This window comes from Lepidochelys kempii, chromosome 5, assembly GCF_965140285.1.
Source record: "Lepidochelys kempii isolate rLepKem1 chromosome 5, rLepKem1.hap1, whole genome shotgun sequence".
NCBI lineage: Eukaryota > Metazoa > Chordata > Testudines > Cheloniidae > Lepidochelys > Lepidochelys kempii.
The window spans coordinates 101,844,385-101,869,009 of NC_136384.1; the positions used below are offsets into that span (position 1 = coordinate 101,844,385).

General features: G+C 42.6%; 1 protein-coding gene across 7 annotated transcripts in view; it reads left to right on the forward strand.

The window, feature by feature from the left end:
- Positions 1-24,625, forward strand: part of SMARCA2 (SWI/SNF related BAF chromatin remodeling complex subunit ATPase 2) — a 182,950-nt gene that overhangs the window by 106,194 nt on the left and 52,131 nt on the right. For all 7 annotated transcript variants that reach the window (XM_073345222.2, XM_073345221.2, XM_073345225.2 and 4 more), the window contains 3 exons: positions 3,881-4,108; positions 11,498-11,575; positions 24,399-24,617. In XM_073345222.2, coding sequence (XP_073201323.1) covers positions 3,881-4,108; positions 11,498-11,575; positions 24,399-24,617 — 525 coding nt within the window. The remainder of the gene's footprint in view (positions 1-3,880; positions 4,109-11,497; positions 11,576-24,398; positions 24,618-24,625) is intronic.

The following is a 24,625-nucleotide window of genomic DNA, read 5'->3' on the forward strand; positions in this document are numbered from 1 at the left end:
ACTGCCAACCGTGGCCGCAGGAGAACTGCCCGCCCGCCAAGAAGCACTGCCATTTCTCAGCAGCATTTTGGCGGCGGCGCTTCTTGCCGCTGCTGCTTCTTGGTGGCATTTTGGCTGCGGGGTGTCTGGCACCCACCACAGTTTTCTGGGAATAGGTATATGCTATTCCCACAGAAAGGTTGGGGACCACTGCTCTATCATATCCCCCCCTTAGTCTCCTCTTTTCCAAGCTGAAAAGTCCTAGCCTCTTTAATCTCTCCTCATATGGGACCCGTTCCAAACCCTTAATCATCTTAGTTGCCCTTCTCTGAACCTTTTCTAATGCCATTAAATTTAAATTTGCCGTTTTGTTGCCCAATCACTTAGTTTTGTGAGATCTTTTTGAACTTCTTCACAGTCTGCTTTGGTCTTAACCATCTTGAGCAATTTAGTATCATCTGCAGACTTTGCCACCTCACTGTTTACCCCTTTCTCCAGATCATTTATGAATAAATTGAATAGGATTAGTCCTAGGACTGACCCTTGAGGAACACCACTAGTTACCCCTCTCCATTCTGAAAATTTACCATTTATTCCTAACCTTTGTTCCCTGTCTTTTAACCAGCTCTCAGTCCATGAAAGGATCTTCCCTCTTATCCCATGGCAACTTAATTTACATAAGAGCCTTTGGTGAGAGACCTTGTCAAAGGCTTTCTGGAAATCTAAGTACACTGTGTCCACTTGATCCCCCTTGTCCACATGTTTGTTGACCCCTCCAAAGAACTCTAATAGATTAGTAAGACATGATTTCCCTTTACAGAAACCATGTTGACTTTTGCCCAACAAATTATGTTCTTCTATGTGTCTGACAATTTTATTCTTAACTATTGTTTCAACTAATTTGCCTGGTACTGACGTTAGACTTACTGGTCTGTAATTGCTGGGATCACCTCTAGAGCCCTTTTTAAATATTGGTGTTGCATTAGCTATCTTCCAGTCATTGGGTAGAGGAGCTGATTTAAAGGACAGGTTACAAACCATAGTTAATAGTTCCGCAATTTCACATTTGAGTTCTTTCAGAACTCTTGGGTGAATGCCATCTGGTCCAGTGACTTGTTACTGTTAAGTTTATCAGTTAATTCCAAAACCTCCTTTAATGACACTTCAATCTGTGACAGTTCCTTCAGATTTGTCACCTACAAAGGACGTCTCAAGTTTGGGAATCTCTCTAACATCCTCGGCCATGAAGACTGAAGCAGATAATTCATTTAGTTTCTCTGCAATGACTTTATCATCTTTAAGTGCTCCTTTAGTATCTCGATCATCCAGGGGCCCCACTGGTTGTTTAGCAGGCTTCCTGCTTTTAATTTGGGAAATTTGATTGTGAAACAAATAGGCTCTGTACCTCCAAATGCCACTTTGTTAAAGAATCAGTCACCAAACTACTACCTGTAAATAATGATTTGTTTTAAATCAGTAAAGTGTTATGGTTTTTTCCATCTGCCATGGAGCCCCCCATGTCAGAGCTCTGTGGATGCTGTCTCCTACTCCCACAGTGTAGCTATCTCATTCTCTTAGTCAGGGAGCTAGTAAATTTCTGCCTTTGGAGCACATGAATCCTGGTCTTTTAAACAGCTAGAAGTGTGGCAGTAGAGTGGTACAAGGCATTCCCTCTCTCAAGAGGCTAATTGCAATACTTTCACAGCAATTTTGCAGATTCATAATAAGGGTGGTGTAAAAGATTCCTCTTATGTTTTTCTCCCAGATGGCGGGAGACCCTGGTCATGTCCAGTTATTTACTCCAGGTGGCTTATACACAGGCCCCAGTTCCTTATTTCTTGCAAGAGAGACCCTTCCCTTTGTGGAGCTTCTTCAGTCCCTTCTTATAGGGGATCAAAAGGAAAGTTAAATATCCAGCCCACCTGAAAATAACTTCTTCCCAGAGCCCCTCAAAGGGGAAGAAAGGCCAGCAGTACCTTCTTTCTTCAGAGGCCATCTGCACAGCGGTTTTTGAGAAGTCATTCTGGCTGGGCTGCTGAATCAGGCTCACTTTGTCAGGCTTACGGGGAGTGCGGTGAACTCCCAGGGTAGGGTCGGGGTGGAGATCTCCGCCTGGATGGGAGTTCCCCCTTGGCTCCAGGATTTGCTCCTGAAGTCTCCTGCTCAGGATGATCTCTCTTCCCAGTTGACTGCAGTTTCCTCCTTTTTAAAGTCCGCCTCCCTACCATACGTGATTGATGTGGCCAGAGCGGTGGGACTAGCTCTGCACACAGTGCCTATCTGGCACCTTCCTCATCAGTGTGGGGTTTATACATCCTGTCACAGGTGGCCATAGTAACTAGAGATGGTAGTAGTGAGTACAGATAGAGGATGTTCAAATTAATACCTCGGGGTGGCCGAAAAAGCAAGTAGAAGCAAGTGTGTTCTGTGCTTGTCTCTTAGTGACACATTTTTAAAAAGTAGAGGCTATATGTGAATGGAATCACAAGCCTATATTTATACTTTCATAATATGTACAGCTAGCTAGTGAAGGGCCCCATGCTGAACTAAGTGGAGGGATTCCTTGAGAGAGGCTGAAAAGATCTTCTTTATTTAAAACTTTAAAACAGCACTATCACAAATGCACAAAGATTAGGATGATCAGAGACATCAAGATCCTGAACAGGAACTTGGAACAATCCATAGCTTGTGTGTGTTGGTTTGGGGTTTCTGAAAGCAATGCAAAATGTACCTTTCTCTTGTTTCACATTTCCATTGGGTTAGTTGTGTGACATTTATAGTACAGTTCACTGTATGTGCAGCACCCAGGTAGCAATATGCACAAACAGTAAATATTATTTTGCTGGAATGCCAAGTAAACAAACTGATAAATTGTGATTGCATTCAATTTCTGTTTTTCTCTTGGGGATGGAAGCAATATGTTAACTTTAATGAGGCATGTGCTAAAAGAAAGATACTAATAATATTTGTTAGAGCCAGGCATAGCACTTATAGGAATGGAAGCTTTCACTTTCCTCTTTTTGACATCCCCAGTCTATAAATGAATTGCATGAATGTGTTCATACTGTGACTTTATGTTCACTTTTGTCCACTGCTGGCTGCAAATATGCTTTTAATTCAAAACATTCTATTAATTTTAAAGTGCCCAGAGCAAAAAATGTCTAGGCAGGGCTTTGTGATTGCAATCCCGAACAGCTGGATTGAAACAGGCTGGTTTTAAAAAAACTTTTAATCCTTATTTTAAGAGGCCTACTTCATGTAAAATAACACGACATTGTGATAGTACAATGCTTGCACTTTTAGATTAACTGCCCTCCATTAGTATTGTTTGTATCTGACTCTGCTGTAGTAAGATTATGACTTCTGGAAAGCTGATAGGATTGCAGTATCTTAATAGAATTCTAAATAAATAAAATTAACCTCTACGCTTGACCTGCTGTGTTCTCTCGGGGACTGGGACTAGTGCCCATCAAAAGGCTACTTTAGAGATGCTGACAAATGTCTACTAAAAACTAAAAACATGAAATTCATGTCACTTGAGGCCAAATGTAGACAATTTGAACCCAGATTTCCAAAGGTAAAAGACTGGTGGCCTAAGCCACTGCACTACTTTAGTCATCACTGTGTTTGTTTACCAGTGCCCATACTATTGTCTCAACAGTATTCTCTCTAATATTCATGCCTGGATTTCACTCTCTCACCCTTCTGCCCTCATTTTTGCACCCAAAATTTGGGGCAGGTAAAGCGTTGTTCAGTTCAGGATTTTGGTTCAGACCCATTTCTACTAATGTATTTTATTCTTATAGATATTTTTAAAGATAATAGTTTTCTCTCTCCAGACAGCTGGTTTGCATAGCAGACAGAGGCACTGTACATAACACAGTGTATTTTTCTCAAACAGGATTTGCAGGCACAAGACAGAGCTCACCGAATTGGTCAGCAGAATGAGGTTCGAGTCCTGAGGCTGTGCACTGTAAACAGTGTGGAGGAGAAGATACTTGCTGCTGCCAAGTATAAACTGAATGTGGATCAGAAAGTTATTCAAGCCGGCATGTTCGATCAAAAATCTTCAAGCCATGAACGGAGGGCTTTCCTACAGGCTATATTGGAACATGAGGAAGAAAATGAGGTAATGTACTTGGAATATTGTTTAAGTGCTCAAAAAAGAGAAGAGGTTGTTTTCAAAGTAAATTGGCTAGAATATAAGAATATGAGACATGTTCAAAGAAACCAGGCCCAGTTTGCAAATTTGGCTTCCAAATACTGCATTTGGGTGGTCATATTATCACATGGGTACCTATAATGCTATCAGAGCACCTCAATTCAGAATTAGGTTGTAACTTACATTAATTCCCCTCCTTCATGAAGTTGGGGAAGTAGACACCCTATAACTACAGGCTACGCTTTTCAAATGTAGGTGTCTAAGGTGAGGCTCCTAAATCCATAGTTATGTGCCTAAATAGCCTGATTTTCAAAAGTGCTGAACACCTGGCAGCTTTGCATGTTCTTGAATCCAGGACCCTGCCTCTGCCCATAGCTGCTTCTGTCTCCTATGTTCCTGAACAGAATTAACAAACCCTACCTTCATGTGTTTCCAGGGTGAGCCAGCAGAATAGCTCTTCTTTTTGCAGGGCACTAGAGTGTGATACCTTGTCACATTGAAGCTTCTGTATTCCAGAGCATTTTGTAAATTTCCTTGTCAGCAGTGCCTCCACAAGGACCAATGGGTTGCTGCAAAAAGCTTCCAAAACTTTACTTTTAATGGATAGAAGTGTAATAGTAAATTAGAAGAAAGTTGCCTCTGCCCTCACCTCACCCCCTTTTGAATTGTGGCAACACAATGGAGGAAACCTTATTCCACCCTTCCCTTTAAGTAGGTTAGTAACCACTGGACACAGTAACAGAACTCTGTACAAATACTAGATCTGTGACACTTTTTCAAATAATTCCATTCTGCGGTGACTTCTTCCCCACCAAAAACAACCTCCTACGTGGTCAGAGACTGTAGGGCTCTAAAAGCCTAGACTGTCCCTTTAAATATTCTTACTAGCATCTGAGTTTGGGTTGTACTTGAGTAAAGAGCATCTCCTGTAGTCTGTGCTTTCATTAACATGCAAGTATGGTTCTCCAGGAGGCCTCATGGTTTCTCAAAGGTCAGGGAAATTACTTCTTGAATAATTAGACTTTGTTTAATAAACTGTTATCAATGGTACATTGATTATATACCACTTAGACAAGGCTAGTATGTCATTAAGTGGGAGTAGGTTTTTTGTGGGGGTTGTCAACAAACTGATTACATAACCAATATGAAAGGGGTTGCACACAACGACACTGTTTTGATTAATAATCCTTTGTTTTCTATTTTAACTCAACAGTGCAAGTATAGTTTGGTTTAACTCACAGTGAAGTAACAATATAGTAGTCACCCAGTCAACAGCATCCACCAAAGAAGCTAAAACTAATATGAGTAGAGTAGATTGAAATCAATAGAAATCTTATAGTTGGGGTTTGGCTGCATAGCTAACGTTCAGGGTTCCTGGATATGCTTCGTTTGACTGATGACCCTAACTAGTACAAGAAAATGACATTCAACAATTAATAACTTGTTTTAAAAATGATCTACCTAATATGTTATTGTGTGAAGATACTATATATCTTCTGGTTTTGCTACACTTACTTCCTTTTACTAACAGAAAATGATTCTAGTAACTAGTAATCCACCAGTGTGCCGGTTCCCGTCCATAATGGGTCTGATTCTAAAGTCCTTACTAATTCTGAAATTCGAGACAAAAGTCAGTAGGAGTTTTGTGTGTGTGTGTGTGTGTGTGTACGCACGCACGTGTTAGCTTTTTAACCATCCCACAATACATACATTTTCTCATTATGATAACTTCTCACATGTCACGCAACAGCAACTATTAACCTGTTATTTGCAACTGTTTTTAATATTACGCAAAAAGCGGCTAAGCTTAATAGTAAAATTGAGGTTTGTAAAGTACTGTGGTAGGAAATCCTGTCTGACAGCGCGGAGGCTGGAACTTCTTGAGCTCTGTTTATGTTGGGTTATAGACAGTATCGTGAGGTCAGTAAAGTCAGTCTTGCTGTGAGGTTGTATTCATTTTCCAATTTATTGGCATGTAATTTACAGTTTGAACCAATTGATCTAAAGCCAAAAGAGAGATGAAACTGTAGAGAAGTTCATTCACAAGACTATGCTTGGCTAGGTTATATAATTTTGATGGATTTTTTAAAATAATCTAGTTTATTGACAATGTAGTTACAGATATGAAGATTGCAGCTGTGTTTCTAAAGTATTTTGTTGAGTTATCTAGAATCTCTAGAACATAACTGGGTAGCCTGAAATCTTTATTAAAATCGCTCATTGACAACTCATGCCAAAGACTTCCCTCAAGTGAATTTTGTAAGATTATCCAACCTTCCCCTTTCTTGGGCTTTTTCTTGCTGCCTATGAATAAAAATTAGAGGGATAAAAATTGAATTGCAGTTTCAGTTGAAATTATTTTTGTGGTGGATGGGCAAACCTAGTAATCTCACAAAATATTGTTTGGGCCCAGAACAATATCATTATGTTGTGATGTTACTTATGTAATGAGTTTGTCTTGCAGGATAAACTTTTAAAGACTGCACCCATAGGAGGAAGGAGGCTGGAAAACAGTCATGTTCAGTTAAATAACTGCTATAGCAGTTGCCCATACAGACTTAACCCTAATGTGCTCCACTGTAGCCAAACATGTGATACATATGTGGGCATATCCTCAGCTGGTGTAAACTGTCATAATTTCGTTAGCTTCAATAGAGCTATGACAATTTAAACCAGCTGAGCATCTGCCTCGTGGACTCTTTTTTGCAAACTTACCTCCGCATGTTCTTCTGTTTTATTTTGTTCTAAATTATGATTCCCTTTCTGTAAAGAAGTTCTTCTGGATTCTGATTTTATTAATAATCACTTTGACCAGCTGTTAGGCATTAGTACTAAAAGAGTGAGGTACACACCAGCTGCCAGTCCCTCAGGGTTAGGCGTCTGGCACATAAACAGAAATCTTAGACAAATGCAGTTAGCGTGCATACACACTGTAAAATGTGTCAGTATGGCAGTCTAGCTTCATGGAAGCCTTAGAAAAAGAACTGACTGAGAAGTAGTTACCAGAGTCCATAATGTAGATATGTATGTTGTTATAATGAGAAAAATACTTGAATGAATAGTTCAGATCAATTCACAATTAAAAAAGAAGATGAAGTGGGGGGCAAAACAGTAAATTGTCTTTCCTTGTATTAACATAATTAAGAAGGAAAATGATAATCTGATGTAACAAAATATAGTCTGGCCCCTTTAAAGAATATGGGGGTCAGGTCTAGTCCATCCTGTTCCCTGACATGGGAATAGGTGTTTAAGGGATCAACAGACAAGCTGGTGAATGGTGGCTAGGTGGTGATCAGGGAGCTACCTCCTGGATATGCTAAAAACCCAGCTGCTAGTTGACTCTGGGGGAGAGAGAAGAGAAGCTCCAGGAAGCAGAGCTGGAACCTGGGTACTGTGGGCTGGGGAAGCTGGCTTGAAACATTGTACAGCCCCAGAAGGGAGGGCTGTGGAATATCTTAATGGGGGAGGAGGGTTTGGGCCCCAGGGGCCAAAGGAAACTGTATATTTATAAAGTCTCAGTGAATGGAACCCTAGGAAGGGAAATACTAGTTTAAACGCTTTTGGCTGCAAACAAGTTATTTGGGAAAAGCAAGAGGACACTGAGGTTGGCATGCCTGCAGGGCTATGCTGTGCTACGAGAAGGCATGCTCTGTGGATGCCGTCCTGCCACACTGTTACTGTAATATCTGGAAAATGTACAGGGAATGGATGTTTTAATAAGAGCCCAAACTACAGTCCAATACTTAACAGAAGTCGTTGTGCAAGTGCTTAGAACAGTGGTTTTCAACCTGTGGTCAGCGGACCCCTGGGGGTCTGCAGGCTATCTCGAAGGTGTCTGTGAAAGGTGACGTATGAAAATAAAGTTTCAGATCCCAGAAAAGACATTCCATTTTTCTAGTCAATCAAAAGTATGTGAATACCCCCACCTACAGGTCAAAACCCAGGAGTGTTGTCATTACCATAGATGCTCACAGCTTAGTGCCCTTTCTCATGCTGTGTCAAATGCTGTGCTAAGCACGTGCAACATTTATACTTAAATTCTGTCAGGTCAGTTTTCAGTCTAAGACTTCTATGGTAGGGGTCTGTGGACCACAGGCTGAATTTCCAAAGGGTCTGCACCTCCAGCTGAAATTTCTTTAGGGGGTCTACAAATGAAAAAAGATTGAAAACCACTGATTTAGAAAATAACATTTGGGTAGGACATCAACTTTAGCTTTTTCTCCTTTTAATCTGGTACTGAATGTTTCCTTGTGAGTACAAATCTCAGACCGCCCCCCAAAGTCAATACCGTGGCATAATGAATTGACTTATGTCACAGCAAGCATTAAACTTCCTGCATTTCTCAGTCAGTGTGTAATCATCTTTTAAAATATTGATCTTAACTGTATTTAATCAAATTTTAACAAGGATCATTCCCAAAATGCTACCATAAAAATATACCAAGTGACCATAAGGTTGTATCATTAAACACTCAAAAGTCAGGAAATGCTGAAGTTTATGTACGCAACTTAAAGTCTGCCACTTGTGCATATTCATTTAAGTATGGACTTGAATTATATGATTACATACTGTTTCTCAAAATTTACTAAATATATTCATACAACAACTTTCACGGTCTGAAATATATTAAACTCAATGGCACTCCTCCCATGCATAAAATTACACACATGCCTAAGTGTTGGCAGGACTGGGATGAGATGTAGTCTGAGAATTCCTAGAAACAGGGCATTGAACATCTTATCCTTGGAAAACTTCCAGCAAAATGTAGCATATGTTGGATAAGTACCATTTACTGTATATTTCTCATATAAATCACTTTCATGGATTCTTTTTCGGTCATCGCAGAATATACCTGGACCATCTTGTGGTTCTGTATATCTGTGGACATGGCGGGAGGAACTACAATAAAATTAAACAAAACTTTGAGAAATAGTATGTCATTGTAGAATTCAAAACTATTGTAACATATACATGTGGAAGCAGAGTTAAGGTTTGTCTTTGGTAGATCCTGAGTTTGAGTGCTTAACTATGCAACTTTATATTTCTCTAAACGTAGGGGTTTGTTTGTGTGTATGGTTGGGTTTTTTGTTTTGCGTTTTGTGATTTTTATTTTTTTTTCCAACTCTCAAACATCTCTTTTCTCCCCCTTCCTCCGCCACCCAAATTGCTCAGACTTTCCACTAACAGTTCCCTTTATGCAGAGAATAAGCATGGAGAACTTCAGACCAAAAGATTAAAGTTTTGGAAAGTTATGAGTGACTGCAACTGAGGTGAGAATGGAAGCTACTGGGCAACATGCACTGTATTGGTCACCATATCTCCCATTAGAACTACCTAGAAACATTTAATGAAAAAAAGACATTTTCCTATTTCAACAGAGACTACCGGTGGGGGGGAGTCTTGCATATAGATGATAGTTAACACCAGTACCATTTTGTCTTGCAGATATGGATTTGCAGACTTAATAAAATGCAAATACCGAGCAATTTCTTAATGTATTTGAGTGACCTAATTCATATTCCCAGTGCTAAGCACACTTAGCATCTATATGTGGGATCCTTTCTAAGTTGCAGCAGAAGCACTGTGCTCGGTGTGTGTGGTAATTGTCTATTAATGGTATCCCTAAATTTACCACCATAGCTATTTTGTATTTTATTTGACCCTTTACTTCTGTGGCCCTATTCACTATAGTGCATGGCTCACTTTACTGTTGATTTAAAGAACATAAATTTGAGAGATGTGGATATATAATGGCAGAAGGGATGCTTTTTATTGCCTGTTAATACTTCCTTGCTTAGGGAGGCAATTTCCATGGGCAGTGGTGCTTTTAGGTTTTGTGCCTAGAACAGGTCGGCAACCTTCGGCACACGGCCCATCAGGGTAATCCGCTGGTGGGCCGTGAGATATTTTGTTTACGTTGACTGTATGCAGGCATGCCCCCCCCCCCCCCCCCACAGCTCCCAGTGGCCACAGTTTGCAGTTCCCAGCCAATGGGAGCTGCAGGAAATATCTTAAAGCTGTTTAAGATCACGGGTTGGAATCAAACAGTATTTCCTAGCTTCGTTTTCCAATCTGTGACATTGTAGGCGAAACTAACATTCAGTACAAGTGTGTATATCTGTGCTAGTGTCCTTGTTCTGGATGTTGCAGATGGAAACTGTGACTGGAAGCGTTGTTGCTAAATGCACAGATTTTTTATAGCAATGCCATTGGATTAAACACTGCCATTTCCAAGGTCTGTGAAGGAAATTGCACCTGCTTCCTGTTGAAGGAACTATGCAGTTGTTACTAGCTCAGCCATGAAAGTGCATAAAGGTGTAAACATAGTTTTATATTTTTAAACATACCACTTTTGAAAGCTACCATGTTGACAGCTCTTGAGAATGACGTCCTTTCTCTGGAGAACAGGTATAGCTTGGGCAGGGCAGTTCAAGCTTCCGTTGCAGTGCTCTGCGAACGTTCTTCCGGCTTAACTCTGAGGCCCCATCCTCATCTGTAAGAGGGTAGTTCGGGCTCCAGGCCTGTTCAGTCTGTGGCCTCTCCTCTGAGACTGCTGTTAAAGTTGCCAGTTCTGATGTGGAGACTTGTCAGCCAGTAAGTGGACTTAGAACACCAACACCTTTCACAACAATAAATATATTTAGAGAGAAAACTGAGCACTGTAGAGCCTGATCATGCTGAAACATGTACATTCTACTGTACAGAAGCAGACCATTTTGAATGGAATACTAGATTCTAGATTTATTTTGCCAGTGAACAGTGTTTGAGGTTTTTCTGTACGTTTCTATAAAGGAACATCTTTGTCAAGTAGCAGAAGGCAAAACTTAAAGTTAGAGCTTGTGATGGGGCATTGGGTTAAAGAAACAAAGCTCGTCCAGTTCCTTTCTGTGATTAGCAGTACTGTTATGTTAGGATTCTCCTCCTTCAGCCTTGCTAAGGCAGCAAAGATAGCATGGGAGAGAAGTGGCATCTCTGGGGAGTCCATGAAGAGAATATTGTACATTAGCAAAAGGGAAATGTATACATTAACTGAAAAAATGAGCTGACGACGAGCTGTGCTTGTGATCCAGGAAAACCACAAACCAAAATTTCCTGACTGCACAATTGCTCATTTCTTCATACTACACTTATGAAGATGGTAATAAGTCCCACCTGCATCTTTGATGAAGTCAAACCTCTGTTTCCTCAGAGTGGCCTATCAGCTAGAGGCTTTCAGTTTTAGTTTTGATTTGAGTGTTTTTCATGTGTCATCCTCAGGGAGAAGGAAGGTCACGGCAGCCCTGACCTGGTGAGAACGGATGCATCAGAGCAGCCACTGCTTTTCAAGTCCATAAATCTTTTTCTCTCTGTCACTAGGAAGAAGATGAAGTTCCTGATGACGAGACTCTGAATCAGATGATTGCACGGCGTGAAGAGGAATTTGATCTCTTCATGGTAAGGGCACTCTGACAATAAGTAGTACAACTTCTTCCGTAGTCCTTTCCTGTTAACATTTTATGTGGCTAGAGCTGCTACTCTTTTGGGATTCAAACTATAGAATGGTATTGTGGGAGGGGGAGGAGCATTTGCTTATTTTGCTCCCCATTTGAAAGGGAACGTAATCTCCATTGAAAAGGGAGCAGCTTCACTGGATGACTAAAAAGGGGTAAGTCCTGAAGAGTGGTAAGGTGAAAGAGTGTCCACTGCATGCTAACTCACACACTATAGGGGAAAGAGGATTCAGAGTTGCCTTGGAAGAATTCAGTGCCTATCAGCTGGTCACTATTTCTGGCTCTGATTTTTTGATACTATACATTTTTAAATGGCTCTACTCATGTTGTGCTCTACTGGGTTTCTGCCATGGGGAAATATAGTTTAACCAATGGTATGTTAGAAGCTTATGGTGGTGCTCTTTTCTTCTATCAGAGTAGCAGCCGTGTTAGTCTGTATCCGCAAAAAGAAAAGGAGGACTTGTGGCACCTTAGAGACTAACAAATTTATTTGAGCATAAGCTTTCGTGAGCTACAGCTCACTTCATTGGATGCATACTGTGGAAAATACAGTGAGGAGATGTATATACATAGAGAACATGAAACAATGGGTATTAACATACACACTGTAACGAGAGTGATCACTTAAGGTGAGCTATTACCAGCAGGAGAGCAGTAGATGGGGGGAGCCTTTTGTAGTGATAATCAAGGTGGGCCATTTCCAGCAGTTGACAAGAACGTGTGAGGAACAGTAAGGGGGGAAATAAACATGGGGATATAGTTTTACTTTGTGTAATGACACATCCACTCCCAGTCTTTATTCAAGCCTAAGTTAATTGTATCCAGTTTACAAATTAATTCCAATTCAGCAGTCTCTCATTGGAGTCTGTTTTTGAAGTTTTTTTGTTGAAGAATTGCAACTTTTAGGTCTGTAATCGAGTGACCAGAGAGATTGAAGTGTTCTCCAACTGGTTTTTGAATGTTACAATTCTTGACGTCTGATTTGTGTCCATTTATTCTTTTACGTAGAGACTGTCCAATTTGGCCAATGTACATGGCAGAAAAGCGTTGCTGGCACATGATGGCATATATCACATTGGTAGATGTGCAGGTGAATGAGCCTCTGATAGTGTGGCTGTGATTAGGCCCTATGATGGTGTCCTCTGAATAGATATGTGGACACAGTTGGCAATTATCATTAGTTGAGGTTGCTGCGGGGTGATGTCAAGGGTCCGGTTTGCCTTGTCTGCACTGAGAAAGTTTAGCAATTCTTTAAGCAGGACTAGATAATACAGAGGTACAGCATCTGGTCTACATTAGCACTTCCATCATTGTTAGCAGTAGGGAAGCTGTGCTGCTGGGAGAATTTAAGAAGTCTGCCTAAGCACAGCTATTGGATTGGCCATTTTGTGAGCACGCAAGGCAGGGATTGCTCAAGGGAGCCTCCACACCGTCACACGCAAGGGCCTGTCACAATCCCAGACCTTATGTTCATGCAGCCCCTGGAGCACACACCCAAAAGGGGGAAGCGTGGAGGTGGAATCATTGCACTCTGCCCCTCCCGCACTGGGGGAGCAGGCCACTGCATTTTCTAAGATGTTAACAGATAGAGACACATATCCGGAAAGCTGGGAGGGACTGTAGTAGCTTGAGAGACAATCTCAGGGGTAGTATAGCTGCACACCACCTCTTGCTCAGGGATGTGTCTTAAAGCACAGTCTGTACACAAGTGTGAATTGTCACTTGTACCAAACTTCAGATGGCAGAGGCAACATTTCCCCCAGGTGGCAAAGCATCATATTGCTATTAAGCTGCCAGCCCTACTCTGCTGTGCTCTACTGAATGTTGCCTGAGAAGCATTTAAGACTTGAAAGAAGTGATATATGGGAGAATGGGTCTGTTCAGGAGTTCTGTCATTTAAACATTGCCACAATAGGAGTCAGGTGTGAAGAGTTTGGCAGGCCAGGAACCAAGAGGAGAATGTTTGATTTGCCAGCACTGCTAGTCAAGTGTATAGTTACAGACCATGGTAGTAAACTAAATGGCTCCTTCCTGATCTCCATCACAGATACACATTTTTGCACACCCGGTGCAATTTCCTGCTGCTACTGTTGTGTTCAAGCTGAGTAGTTGACTTTACAAGATACATGGTGATTGACGTGGGTGGTGTTGTATCAGAGATAAAGACTGAAATTTAAATATCTATTTTTTCACTGTGCAACACAAGTAGATTTGTTGTCTGAAACAGCTTCTTAATTCCAGCAGCCCCGAAGGAAGGAGCCAGATTGCAAGTTGAACCTCATTGTTGAATTCATGGCTAACTTCAGAAAGGTTCTGAAGCTCTCTCTATTCGGATTAAGCTTGAGCATCATCACAAAACAACCAATAAGGAGGGGATCAGGAGTCATGACAGTTTTGCCATTGTTAGTGCTTAAATCATGCTCTCTATATTAATGCATCAAAAAACCTCTAAAGGATAGTAAGGTGGGTTAATTTAAATCAAGGCTATTTAAATCACTGATTTAAATCACCAAGTGAAAAGCCTTGATTTAAATAATCAATTTTAAATCAACTTTTCCACCTGTACTTCAGTTACTTTCTAAAGAAAGGTACATTCTCATTGGTTAATATAACCGTGAAAATGTGTTCATTTACAGCTAAACATAGCTTCCATCAGTTAGCTCGGTACCGCTGCCAACTTTAGGGTTGACACAGCTTCCAACTCCAGAAGCATACTTGGTAGCATACTCGGTGCCACTGGTACGGTGTCCAACATCAGAACCAACTCCCTCATCATGCTGGGCTACGAATTAGTCAGACCAGTTGCTCACACACTCAGGGCTGGCTCCACCTTTAGGCCTTCAGGCTCCACCTGAAGGCCAGGACTCTTTGGTGTCCAGATTGGAACCATCTTCCTCTCACTCTCCATCGCCTGACCTGCATCAGGGGCTGTTCATGGAGCGCTATGGGTACCAGGATTGGTGCTTGTCTCGCGGTCGGGCTGAGGGGCCCTGGCCTGGCACCTACTGGCCACCTATGCCCTATCCATGCCAGTGGCCTCCATGAATGTGTGGGATGCTCCTTCCTGCAGAAGTCCCACTCCTCATCTTGCTTGAAGGTGAGATCATCAACCAGGTCTGTGGCAGTGACCATCAATCTGGCACTGGCCCAGGCACTGGTGAGCCTTTCCCTCGTGGAGCCACCAGAGTCATTCCTTGCAGCTCCATCAGTTCTGAAGCATGATCCAGCCCTCGTGGAGTTAACCATTTCATCTTTGTTCCCAGGCAATTCAGTAGTGCCTGGCTCTTCCTCCCCTTTGGTACTAGAGGATTTCAGGGTGTACCAGGACCTTAGCAATGTGTGGCTGCTCTCCTGGGTATTCAAGCAGAGTTCCTGCAAGAGAACACTCACAAGTTATTGGATATTCTGCAGCTGTCTGCCCTCCCTGTTAATGATGCGCTCCTTGAGCCTGCAAAAGTCCTCTGGAGCATGCCAGCTTCGTTACCACTTGCAGAAAGTTACATGGAAAACTGCTACTTCATTCCAGTGCAGGGATTTGAGGGTTTATACTCCCATCCGGCCCCAGATTCCTTGGTTGTATCTGCGGTGAACAAAGAGCCTGGCAGGGCAGTGTTCAGTCCATTCCCAAGGATAAAGACTCTAAACAAATGGACCTGATGGGCAGGAAGATTTATACTTCCTTTTCCTTGCAAAGGCGGATAGCTAACCAGCAGGCATTGCTGTCCCAAGTATGACTTTGTGAACTGGCCAGCTATCTCTAAATTTGCAGACCAGCTGCCCAAAACATCGAGAGAGGAATTTGGGGCATTTGTCACCGAAGTCTGCTTGGTGGCTAAGACTTCACTGCAGTCCATGCTGGATGTCGCAGATAGTTTGGCCAGAGCGATGGCCTTGAGAAGAGCTTCCTGGCTTTAGAATTCAGGCATTGCTCCTCATGTGCAGCAGGCCACAGAGAATTTGCCCTTCAGTGGCCCAGCACTGTTGTGGGAAAGACGGAGAAGACTCCGCATTCCGTCAAGGACTCGGACACCACCCTAGAGTCCTGTACTTGCTGGTGGTGCAGAGGCCCCACTATGGTAGTCAACAGCGACAGCAGCATGTATTTGAGGAGCCTTTCCCTCCCCGAGATAATGCGACTACCCCAGGAAAGAGCATAGATCCTCTAGGACAGGGGTTCTCGAACTGTAGGTTGGGACCCCAAAGTGGGTCGCAACCCTACTTTTCTGGGGTAGTCGCATTATCTCGGGGCGGCAGAGGCGGCTCAAATATGTGCTGCAGACGATATTCCTGCTGCTGCCGCTGCCACCACTGTTGACTACTGTCATGGGGCCTCTGCACCACCAGCGTGTGCAATCGCCAGGGCTGCTGTTAGACTTGCTGGCGCCCAGGGCCGAACCCCAAGCCCTACCACCTGGGGCCGAAGCCGAGCCAAGGGCTTCAGCCCTGGGCTGCAGGGCTCAGGTTACAGGCCTCTTGCCGGGGCTGAAGCCCTGGGCTTTGGCTTTGTCCTCCCAACCCCAGCTTGGGGTAGTGAGGCTTGAGCTTTGACTTTGTCACCCCCACCTAGGGTGGTGGGGCTCAGGCTTCGGTCCCACCTTCGGGGATTGTGTAGTAATTTTTGTTGTCAGAAGGGGGTCATGGTGCAATGAAGTTTGAGAATCACTGCTCTAGGACAAGACAGTCAGGTCCTGGGTTCGGACAGTCCACATGCCCTCCCAGCACCCATTTTGACTTGTTGGTCCAGAGCAGTATTCCAGTCACTGCTACTTTCTCCCCATCTACTCTATTTGGGCACAGGCTGGCCTGCTTTCACAATGCTTGGGGCTCACTCACCACCGACAGCAGGCTGTGCTATCCAGTTCCTCTCCATCACTCCCCTCACACTTCCACCCTGTTCCTTTTCAGGGACCCCTCTCATAAGATACTGTTCCGGGCGCAAGTTTCTCTCTACTGGCTTAGGGAGCACAGGAGGAGGTTCCACCAGTACACCAGGGTCACTTCTGGTGTCCAAATCCAAGGAAAGAGTAAGACCCATCTTGACCTTTGTGGCCTCAACAAACATCAGATACATGAGGTTCTGAGTAGTCAGTCTATTGACTATTCTCCCTATGTTGTCCAAGAAGGACTGGTTTGCTGCTCTGGACCTCCGGATACCTACTATCATGTGGCAGTTTTGCCATTTTTAGTACATGGTGCTTCCATTGGTCCTCTCTTCTGCCCCTTGGGTTTTTACTAACTACATGATCATCGTGATAGCATATCTCAGGAAGAAAGGAATCCACACCTTCCAGTATCTGGAAGGCTGGTTACTGAGGGGTAGTCACAACAAGGAAGATCTTGCTCATGTCAATGCTACACTGCCCTTGCTCGACCCTCTGGGTCTCATCTTAAACACCAGAAAGTCAGTTTTGGTTCTGACTCAGAAAACTGAGTTCATGGGGCCTTAGACTCTTTAAGTTAGAGAGCATTTCAGCCATTCTCCACCTTAGCCTCAGTGTGCAGTCTCAGCCTTAGCTCGGATATGCCTAAGGCTCTTGGTCCGTATGTACTCTTGCACACAGATGGTCCAGTTTGCACGGCTGCATCTTTGCCTACTCCAAATTTGGCTCAGGACAGTTTACTGTATGACTCTTCACCCCCTGGACAGATTGGTCTGTCTTCCTCAACTGGTCCTGGACTCCCTGCAGTGGTGGATGTGTCCAGAGCATGTTTTGCCAGGGTGTTCCCTTCGTCCGGCACTTACCTAACAGGTCTGTTGTCACTGATGCTTCCCTTATGGGTTGGGTAGCAAACTGGGGGTTGCTGATAGTTCGAGGTGGGTGGTCAGAGCAGGAGTCTTCACTGCATATCAACATGCTGGAGCACTGGGCCAATGCATACCACACTTTTCTGGACCATATTAGTGATCCATACACTTACTGACAATACCTCCATGATGTATTCTGTGAACAAGCCATGGGGAGCATGCCCCAGGATGCTCTCCCATGGCGCAATCAGTTTGTGTCAGTCCTGCATCAAGGAGAGTATCACTCCTATAGCAGACCACTTGCCTAGGGTCCAGAATCATCTTGCAGACCACCTTGGCAGGAATTTTTCCCTGAGTCACAAGTGGTCTCTGAAGACAATAATTCTCCAGGTCATTTTCACAGCTTGGGGCATGCCAACGGTCAGTTTGCTACAAGGGGCAACAGGAAAGGTCATTTGTTCTGCTCATGACAGGGCCTCAGTGTGATGCTTTCCTTTTCAGCTGGCATTCAGCTCTTGTGTATGCTTTCCCCCCCCGATCCTGATCATCCCACAGGTCATCCTCAAGCTGAAAGCAGATTGGGCCAAGTTAATTCTCATTGCCCCAGCATGTCCAAGTCCCATGCTGGTTCTCTGACTTTCTCACACTGTGAATTCAGCTTCCCATACGCTGCCTTCTCCATCCTGACCATCTCACAGAGAATCATGGTGACACCTTACATCTTATGGCGAAGCTGTTCATGGCTAAATGAGGAGGAAGAGGGTGTTCGGTGGCTGTTCAACAGATCCTACTCAACAGTAGAAAGGCCTTTACCAGAATGGCTCAGTAAGCGAAATGGAAGTGGTTTTCAGTGTGGTCACTGACCTGTGGAATTCAGCCGATGCTGGCCTCAGTGCAGGACATCTTGGAGTATCTGGTGCACCTTCAGTCATCAGGACTTGTACTTAGCTCATTGACAGTGAATTTGGCAGTGATATCGGCATTTCATCCCCCATTCATGGAAGATTGGTCTTCTCCAGGGCCACGCTAGCAAGATTCTTAGAAGGGCTTCTTTGTCTCCATCCTCCAATCTGACAGCTGATTCCTCTATAGGACCATAACTCAGTCCTAGCGGCTTTGATGGGACCTCCGCATCAGCCCTTGGCATCTTGTTCCTTTCCCTTTTGTGTCAGAAAACTGTTCCTGTTAGCAATAACATCCACAAAAGGACTGTACGAGTTGCAAATTCTTTCGCACAGTTCTCCATTTCTTGCTTCACCTCATCTGCTTGTGTCATATGCAAATCACACAAAGGGTCAAGCAGTCTCTTCAGAGATAACATCCTGTATGAAGACTGCATGTGAAATAGCTTCAGCTACACCTCCTCAGTGGGTCTGTCACAAAGGGATATACTCTGTCAGGGTGATGGTCCTTGGATTACGGGCAGTATGGCCCTAGTGGCCAGAGCCGGTAGGACCGCCCTTCCGCACAGGGCAGCAGAGCCTAGCAGCCAAGAAGAGGGTGGGCCATCACCTGGGGTGAGTTGGCAGCTGGGGTAGGGAGACCCAGCCCCTCCCAACTCCACCGGGTCCCAGCCCAGGGCCCTATCAGTAATGAGAGTTTCCACCACTGGGTCAGTGGGGATCTGTCCGAAACATGCTGACCCTGTTCCCAGTTCCATAACCAGATCAATGTCTAGTCCCCAAGAGCTACTTCCTACCTGCTCCATAATCTGTAGGCCCTCTGTTCCTCCAGGGCAGTTGGCAGGCTAAGCTCCTGAGGACTCCTTGTCCTTACGGCTTCTGTAGGTAGCCTGGTATTTGCCTGGGTCTCAGCTCACCTGACCTCTGCAGTCTGGGGCTTCAGCAGCTTGCAACAGGCAGCCTCTCTCCTCAGCAGTCAGCCCAGACTGAGCTGGGCTGCTCCCTTTTATACTGTGGTTCCAATTGGAGCATGCAAGGGTGAGGGGGCATGGCTTCCTCAGCCCACAGTATGAGGTTAACCCCTTCCAGTGCAGGGCAGATATAACCCCTCATAGGGTGCTAGCTCATTCTACGAGACTGCAAGCAACATTGATAGCATTCCTCAGTGACTTCTCAATATTGGACACTTGCAGAGGTACTGTGTAGTAATCCATCCATACATTTATGAACTATTATGCCATTACTGCATCTTCCAGGGTGGGTGCCGAGTCCCACCTCCTGGGGTGGGTACTTCTTGTGAGTCACCTTAGTGGACTCACAAGTGTCCACTGAGGAATGCTATTGATGTTGCTTGTATATAAAATTTATTTTTATTAAACAAAACAAGACCATAATATAGTATAGGACCTACTGTGCCATAAAAGCTTGACCTCAAAAGTTGAATGTTTTCCCCATATTCTTTCTTTATGTAGAAAAGGAGCCTTCTATTCAAAGTTTTTTATAGAGGCTTATGAATTCAGCATTTTTTATTATTTTAATATTTTAAGAGGTTATAATAAGTTTAGACCACCATATTTTGTATTAAATTCAGATTTCAGTTAAAGTTCATTTTTAAAAAGAAAAAAACGTATTAATTTTATTATAATGTAAATAACAAAACCAAAAAAGTGATTTCAGTAATAAAAATCAGATTCTCTTTTTCAAAAATTCATCAATTTTTATCCGCTGTGAAGGAAAGTAAGGAGCTGACACTAAGCGTTAAAAGTCTGGAAATGAAGTTAACACATCCTTCAAAACCCAAGGTGTTAAGGCAAGCATTAGTGGATAGGAAATGCTTTAATTGTTAATAAAGTAACCTATTATAGGTAGACACATTGAAATGCAGTTTTAGTCTGAAAAGTTATGGTCATATTAGCATTGGGGATGAGGGTTCCATGTTTCTCAGTAATTTTAATATCAGGTGTACTCTGTTAACAAGGAAAAAGTTGTTTGTTTTCTGTCTGCCAGCCCTGTACAGTCAGCCTTGAGATCTCAGTCAAGTTGGGAAGAAGAAGGTTTCCTTCTCATGCATCGTCACCAGTAATAAAGATTCTGCTTTCACTGATACCTGTACAATCCCGTTCCCTTCAGTGGGGTTGCACAGGTGTAAGTAGAATTTAACAAACTATTATATTGATACATAAGAAGGAATAGAATTTAATTGTCTGTCTTAGCTGAGCTAAGAGGAGTGAAAGGCAGTAATGTATTTTAGTCATGAATGTGAGCAGACTGAATAGAGATGGGAGCTGATTGATTTAGCAAGAAGGCATCATTTGTACACTCGATTTTCAGATTATAACTGTTCCTTGGTCTAGATCCTCATATGCAGCTGGAGAGCATGCAAAACCACCCAGGAAAGGATGTGCAAAAGTGGCTTTGGCTTCCCTGATTAGCGCCAATTGTGTGCCAGGCCAGCCCTCCAGCATAACTTAGAGAAACCTGAAGGGGCTGATATGACAGCTAGTGATCAGTGAGATGTAAAGAAGCTGCAGCCACATTACTTTCCTGGCCATGCCTCCTGTGCTGGCAGTGGAGCACAGGGATGTAGAAGCTACTTAGCAAACCAAATGAGCCCCCTGCATTGGTGTGATTCTCTCATAATCAGTTACGCTACAGCACATCTGTGCCAGCCACATTGCATCCCAGTATCAGGCCTTTATGTTGAAAATACTCTTTGTACTGGTATTAAGTAAGAATAGATCATAGTCTCTTAAACGTGGCATTTACAGCCAAGTCATTAGCACCAGAAAACAAGATACTTGTGTCTGAGATATTCTTAGCTTACCGTACCTTATTCATAAATACTTCTCCGTAGTATACTATCACTGTAGCAAGTCTTACAAACATTTCTGTGTGCTGTGATAATCAATGGAGTGCCTCTCCCTCTTTTTATCCCACAATTCCATCCTTTTAGAATCTTTTCAACTCCTTATTCCGCATACAGGTGACACTGCCTGCCCAGAGGCTCAGGACATGAATTCCAAACAGACTCACCTGTTGGGTCTTTCAGATTTAGTATAAGCCTCTCCACTCCACCTGGATCTCCTAGTCAGCAGCAGGAAGCACTTCCCATTTCTAGGCCAAGAAGTATTGCATTTAATCCTCCTTCAGTGTTCAGCATAAAGATTTATAGGCAGGTTTCGAGGCAAATGCTTGCTTCTTGTTGAAAGGTAGTAATAAATTGAAATTCTTTCTTGCTTTTGGGTGCTTACTTGTAATTCTGTCATACAAAGGTATTTAAAGGACTTGTACGTATGGACAAATAAAAAGAAATCCCAGCATTTTGTCAGATTTCTTTTCAGACATGGCATTAGATATTAAAGAAATTGCCTAGGGCAGTGGTTCTTAAACTGGAGTTTATGGCCAGCAAGGTGTCAGCCGGAAATCTTTTTATTTAAAATAATAATAATAATCCCAAAGTCTTGTTGCTTTTGCGTGTGTACCATTTCAATAAATAAATGGATACACACATGCAGTACTCATTGAAGGTCTGACCAGCCTTTAAGACAGGTGTCTGTGAAACTAAATGACTGGATCTCTGCATTCCCTACAGTTCTTTCCAGTTATTTAACTTTCAAAATAACTCTTTCATTCCCTCCCACCCACCCACTCACTAAAACTGCTCCTAAATCAGATCCAAACCTGCCCTGAATTTAGGGAGGAGAAACAACACAGAGGGAATGGACGTTTTCTACCTAAATTGGAATAACTCTGGCCCTATCAAATGATATCACTGGATGCGTAGTGATAGTTAACAATTGTGAATATTGTGGGCAACCCCTAACCCTCAGCTATTATTGACTTTTCTTGTGACTTGCTGCAAGTGTTAGCAACCTTATTTTCTGGTTGCACCACAACAATGAAAATTAGCTATGTCATTAAAATGTTTATTAATGTGTTGCAACAAATCTTTAACTTTTCCTGCCTTACTTGATAAACAAAATAAGGGAAAATATAAACTTGTTTCTAGTTAAAGTATAATATAAATAAAGCCGTGTCTAGTACTATTTTTTAACTAAAGTAAGGACTCCTAATCTAAAATCATCCTTTGAAATAGGATCCTAGCACCCAAAAAGTTTGAGTTGATACTTTATTTGTGCTATTTTAATTAATTCTCCTCCTCAAAACCAAAACGGCAGTATATTATTATCCTTATGCTAAAGATAAGTAGTTGTAAGCTCCAGATGAGAGCCATCCCCCTTGTTGCTCCTTTTTAGGACCAACACAGTTATAATAGAGAAGGTATAGGCTGCCTGTTTCATATGTCAGCAATACAGGATATTTTTGAAGCTGATAGTTTTAGACCCTGATCAGGCAAACAAGTACATGCTCAACTTTACTTACATGGACGTGTTTGCAGCATAGGGGCCTTAAGTCACTAGATTAGTTTCAGGCATAATCGACGTTGCTGTGGGTGCATGTGTATAACCTCTGTATAGTACCAGAGTTACAGTGAAACAAGGTAAAATCATTCATTGTTTTATCTGTCTGTCACTGACATATAGGAAGATTTGATCACAGGTATCCCAGTAATACAAGGCTTTTTATGAGTAACTTTTGGGGAAACAGAATCCAAACTTGTAATCTTTTGTAGTCAGGCTCAAGGAGAGTGGCTTAACTTTTTTCCTCTCTCATTTTCCCTCAGGAAAGAAGCATTATTAATATGCATTTTGACTTAGCCTTTCAATCCATGTCTTGCAAATAGCAAATCAAACACTTCTACAAGGGTAAAAAGTTAATTATTTAAAGGATGCTGATCTATGCAACTTATGGAAATGGTGTACTTTACTAATCCTTGCTACTAAGTAATCAAAACAGGCCTGTTGAGGCCTTTTCTCCGATTATACCTGTACATTCTTTGCCAGACCTGCCAACAGTTCAAACCCATGCTAGGTTGCCAGTTAGTTAATACAGAAATTGTCATATTTTAAAAGGGGAATAGAAAAGTCGGTGTAATATAGAATTATATTTAAAATGCATGCAATGTAAGGAGGTTCAAGACAGCAACTTGATCACTTGTGCTTTGGTTATCCTAGAGCTGTGAAAGGATGATGCTCTTCAATTTGCACTAGATATAGTACAGTGTGTAGCCACAACAGAATTAAGAATGGATTGTTTGTGAGTAAAAAGGTTTGTAACAAGTCAGTGACCACAGCTGTAGCAGCTTTCAGTGTTACAGTATCTTGGCGTTTTTAACTTTTCTTATTGTTTTTTTCAAAATATGAAGTCCACAAATTTTGCAACCACCTAATGGTCATCTACTTAGTTAATGGGAATTGGGAATCCAAATCCCATAAGCAGCTTTGAAAAATCTCAGCAGTGTACTCCATTTTATGGAATAATCACTTGTCAAGTATGAAAATAATCCAGACATCTCTTTGAGTCATAAAAACATTAGTGCTGTAACACAATCTGATACTTCTAGGATTCTTAGCTTTTTAAGTAGCATAATCTGTGGGGGTGGGGGTTAAAATGTGTATGTGGTGTTCCAGTAAACAGCTATCAACATTCCAAGTGGATAGCATTCAGGCTTTGATAACAAAGAGACAAGGTGTCCTCTGAATAGGATTGAGGTTTAGGAACTTCTTTATTCCATCTTAGAGAATTCCCTCTGCGGCTTTGGGCATAGGTTCCCCTTCAGTAAAATGGGAATAAAACCTCAAAGAGTTGTTATCAAATAATTTTAGTTTTTGTAAATCACTTATATCAGCGATAATAGACTAAAAAATATGTGCAAAAGTAGAGACAGCATTTTAAACTGTAACTATCCCACTACCGTTATGACCTGATTTTCAGGGGTGTAAAGTATCTGCTCCTCCCATTTACTTCAGTGGGAACTGTAGGTTCTCAGTACCTCAGAAATAGAAGCCACTGTGTAATAACAAACCTGAATTAAAGATTCATGACTAATTATCATGTATGGGCTATTCCTCGTTTTAAATACTCCATAGAAATATGGAGAACTGGGGACGAAATGTAGTCAGACTGATTTAAAAAGAACATTATGTAAAACTTAATACAGTATTAAATACCCAGCTTTCCCACACTGGTCTTAACAACTGTACTGACTGCCCTTGCAGCGTATGGACATGGATCGTCGCAGAGAGGATGCCCGAAACCCCAAGCGCAAGCCTCGCTTGATGGAGGAAGATGATCTGCCATCCTGGATTATTAAAGACGATGCTGAAGTGGAAAGGCTCACCTGTGAGGAAGAGGAAGAAAAAATATTTGGGAGGGGGTCCCGTCAGCGCAGAGATGTGGACTACAGCGATGCTCTCACAGAGAAACAGTGGCTCAGGGTATGTGC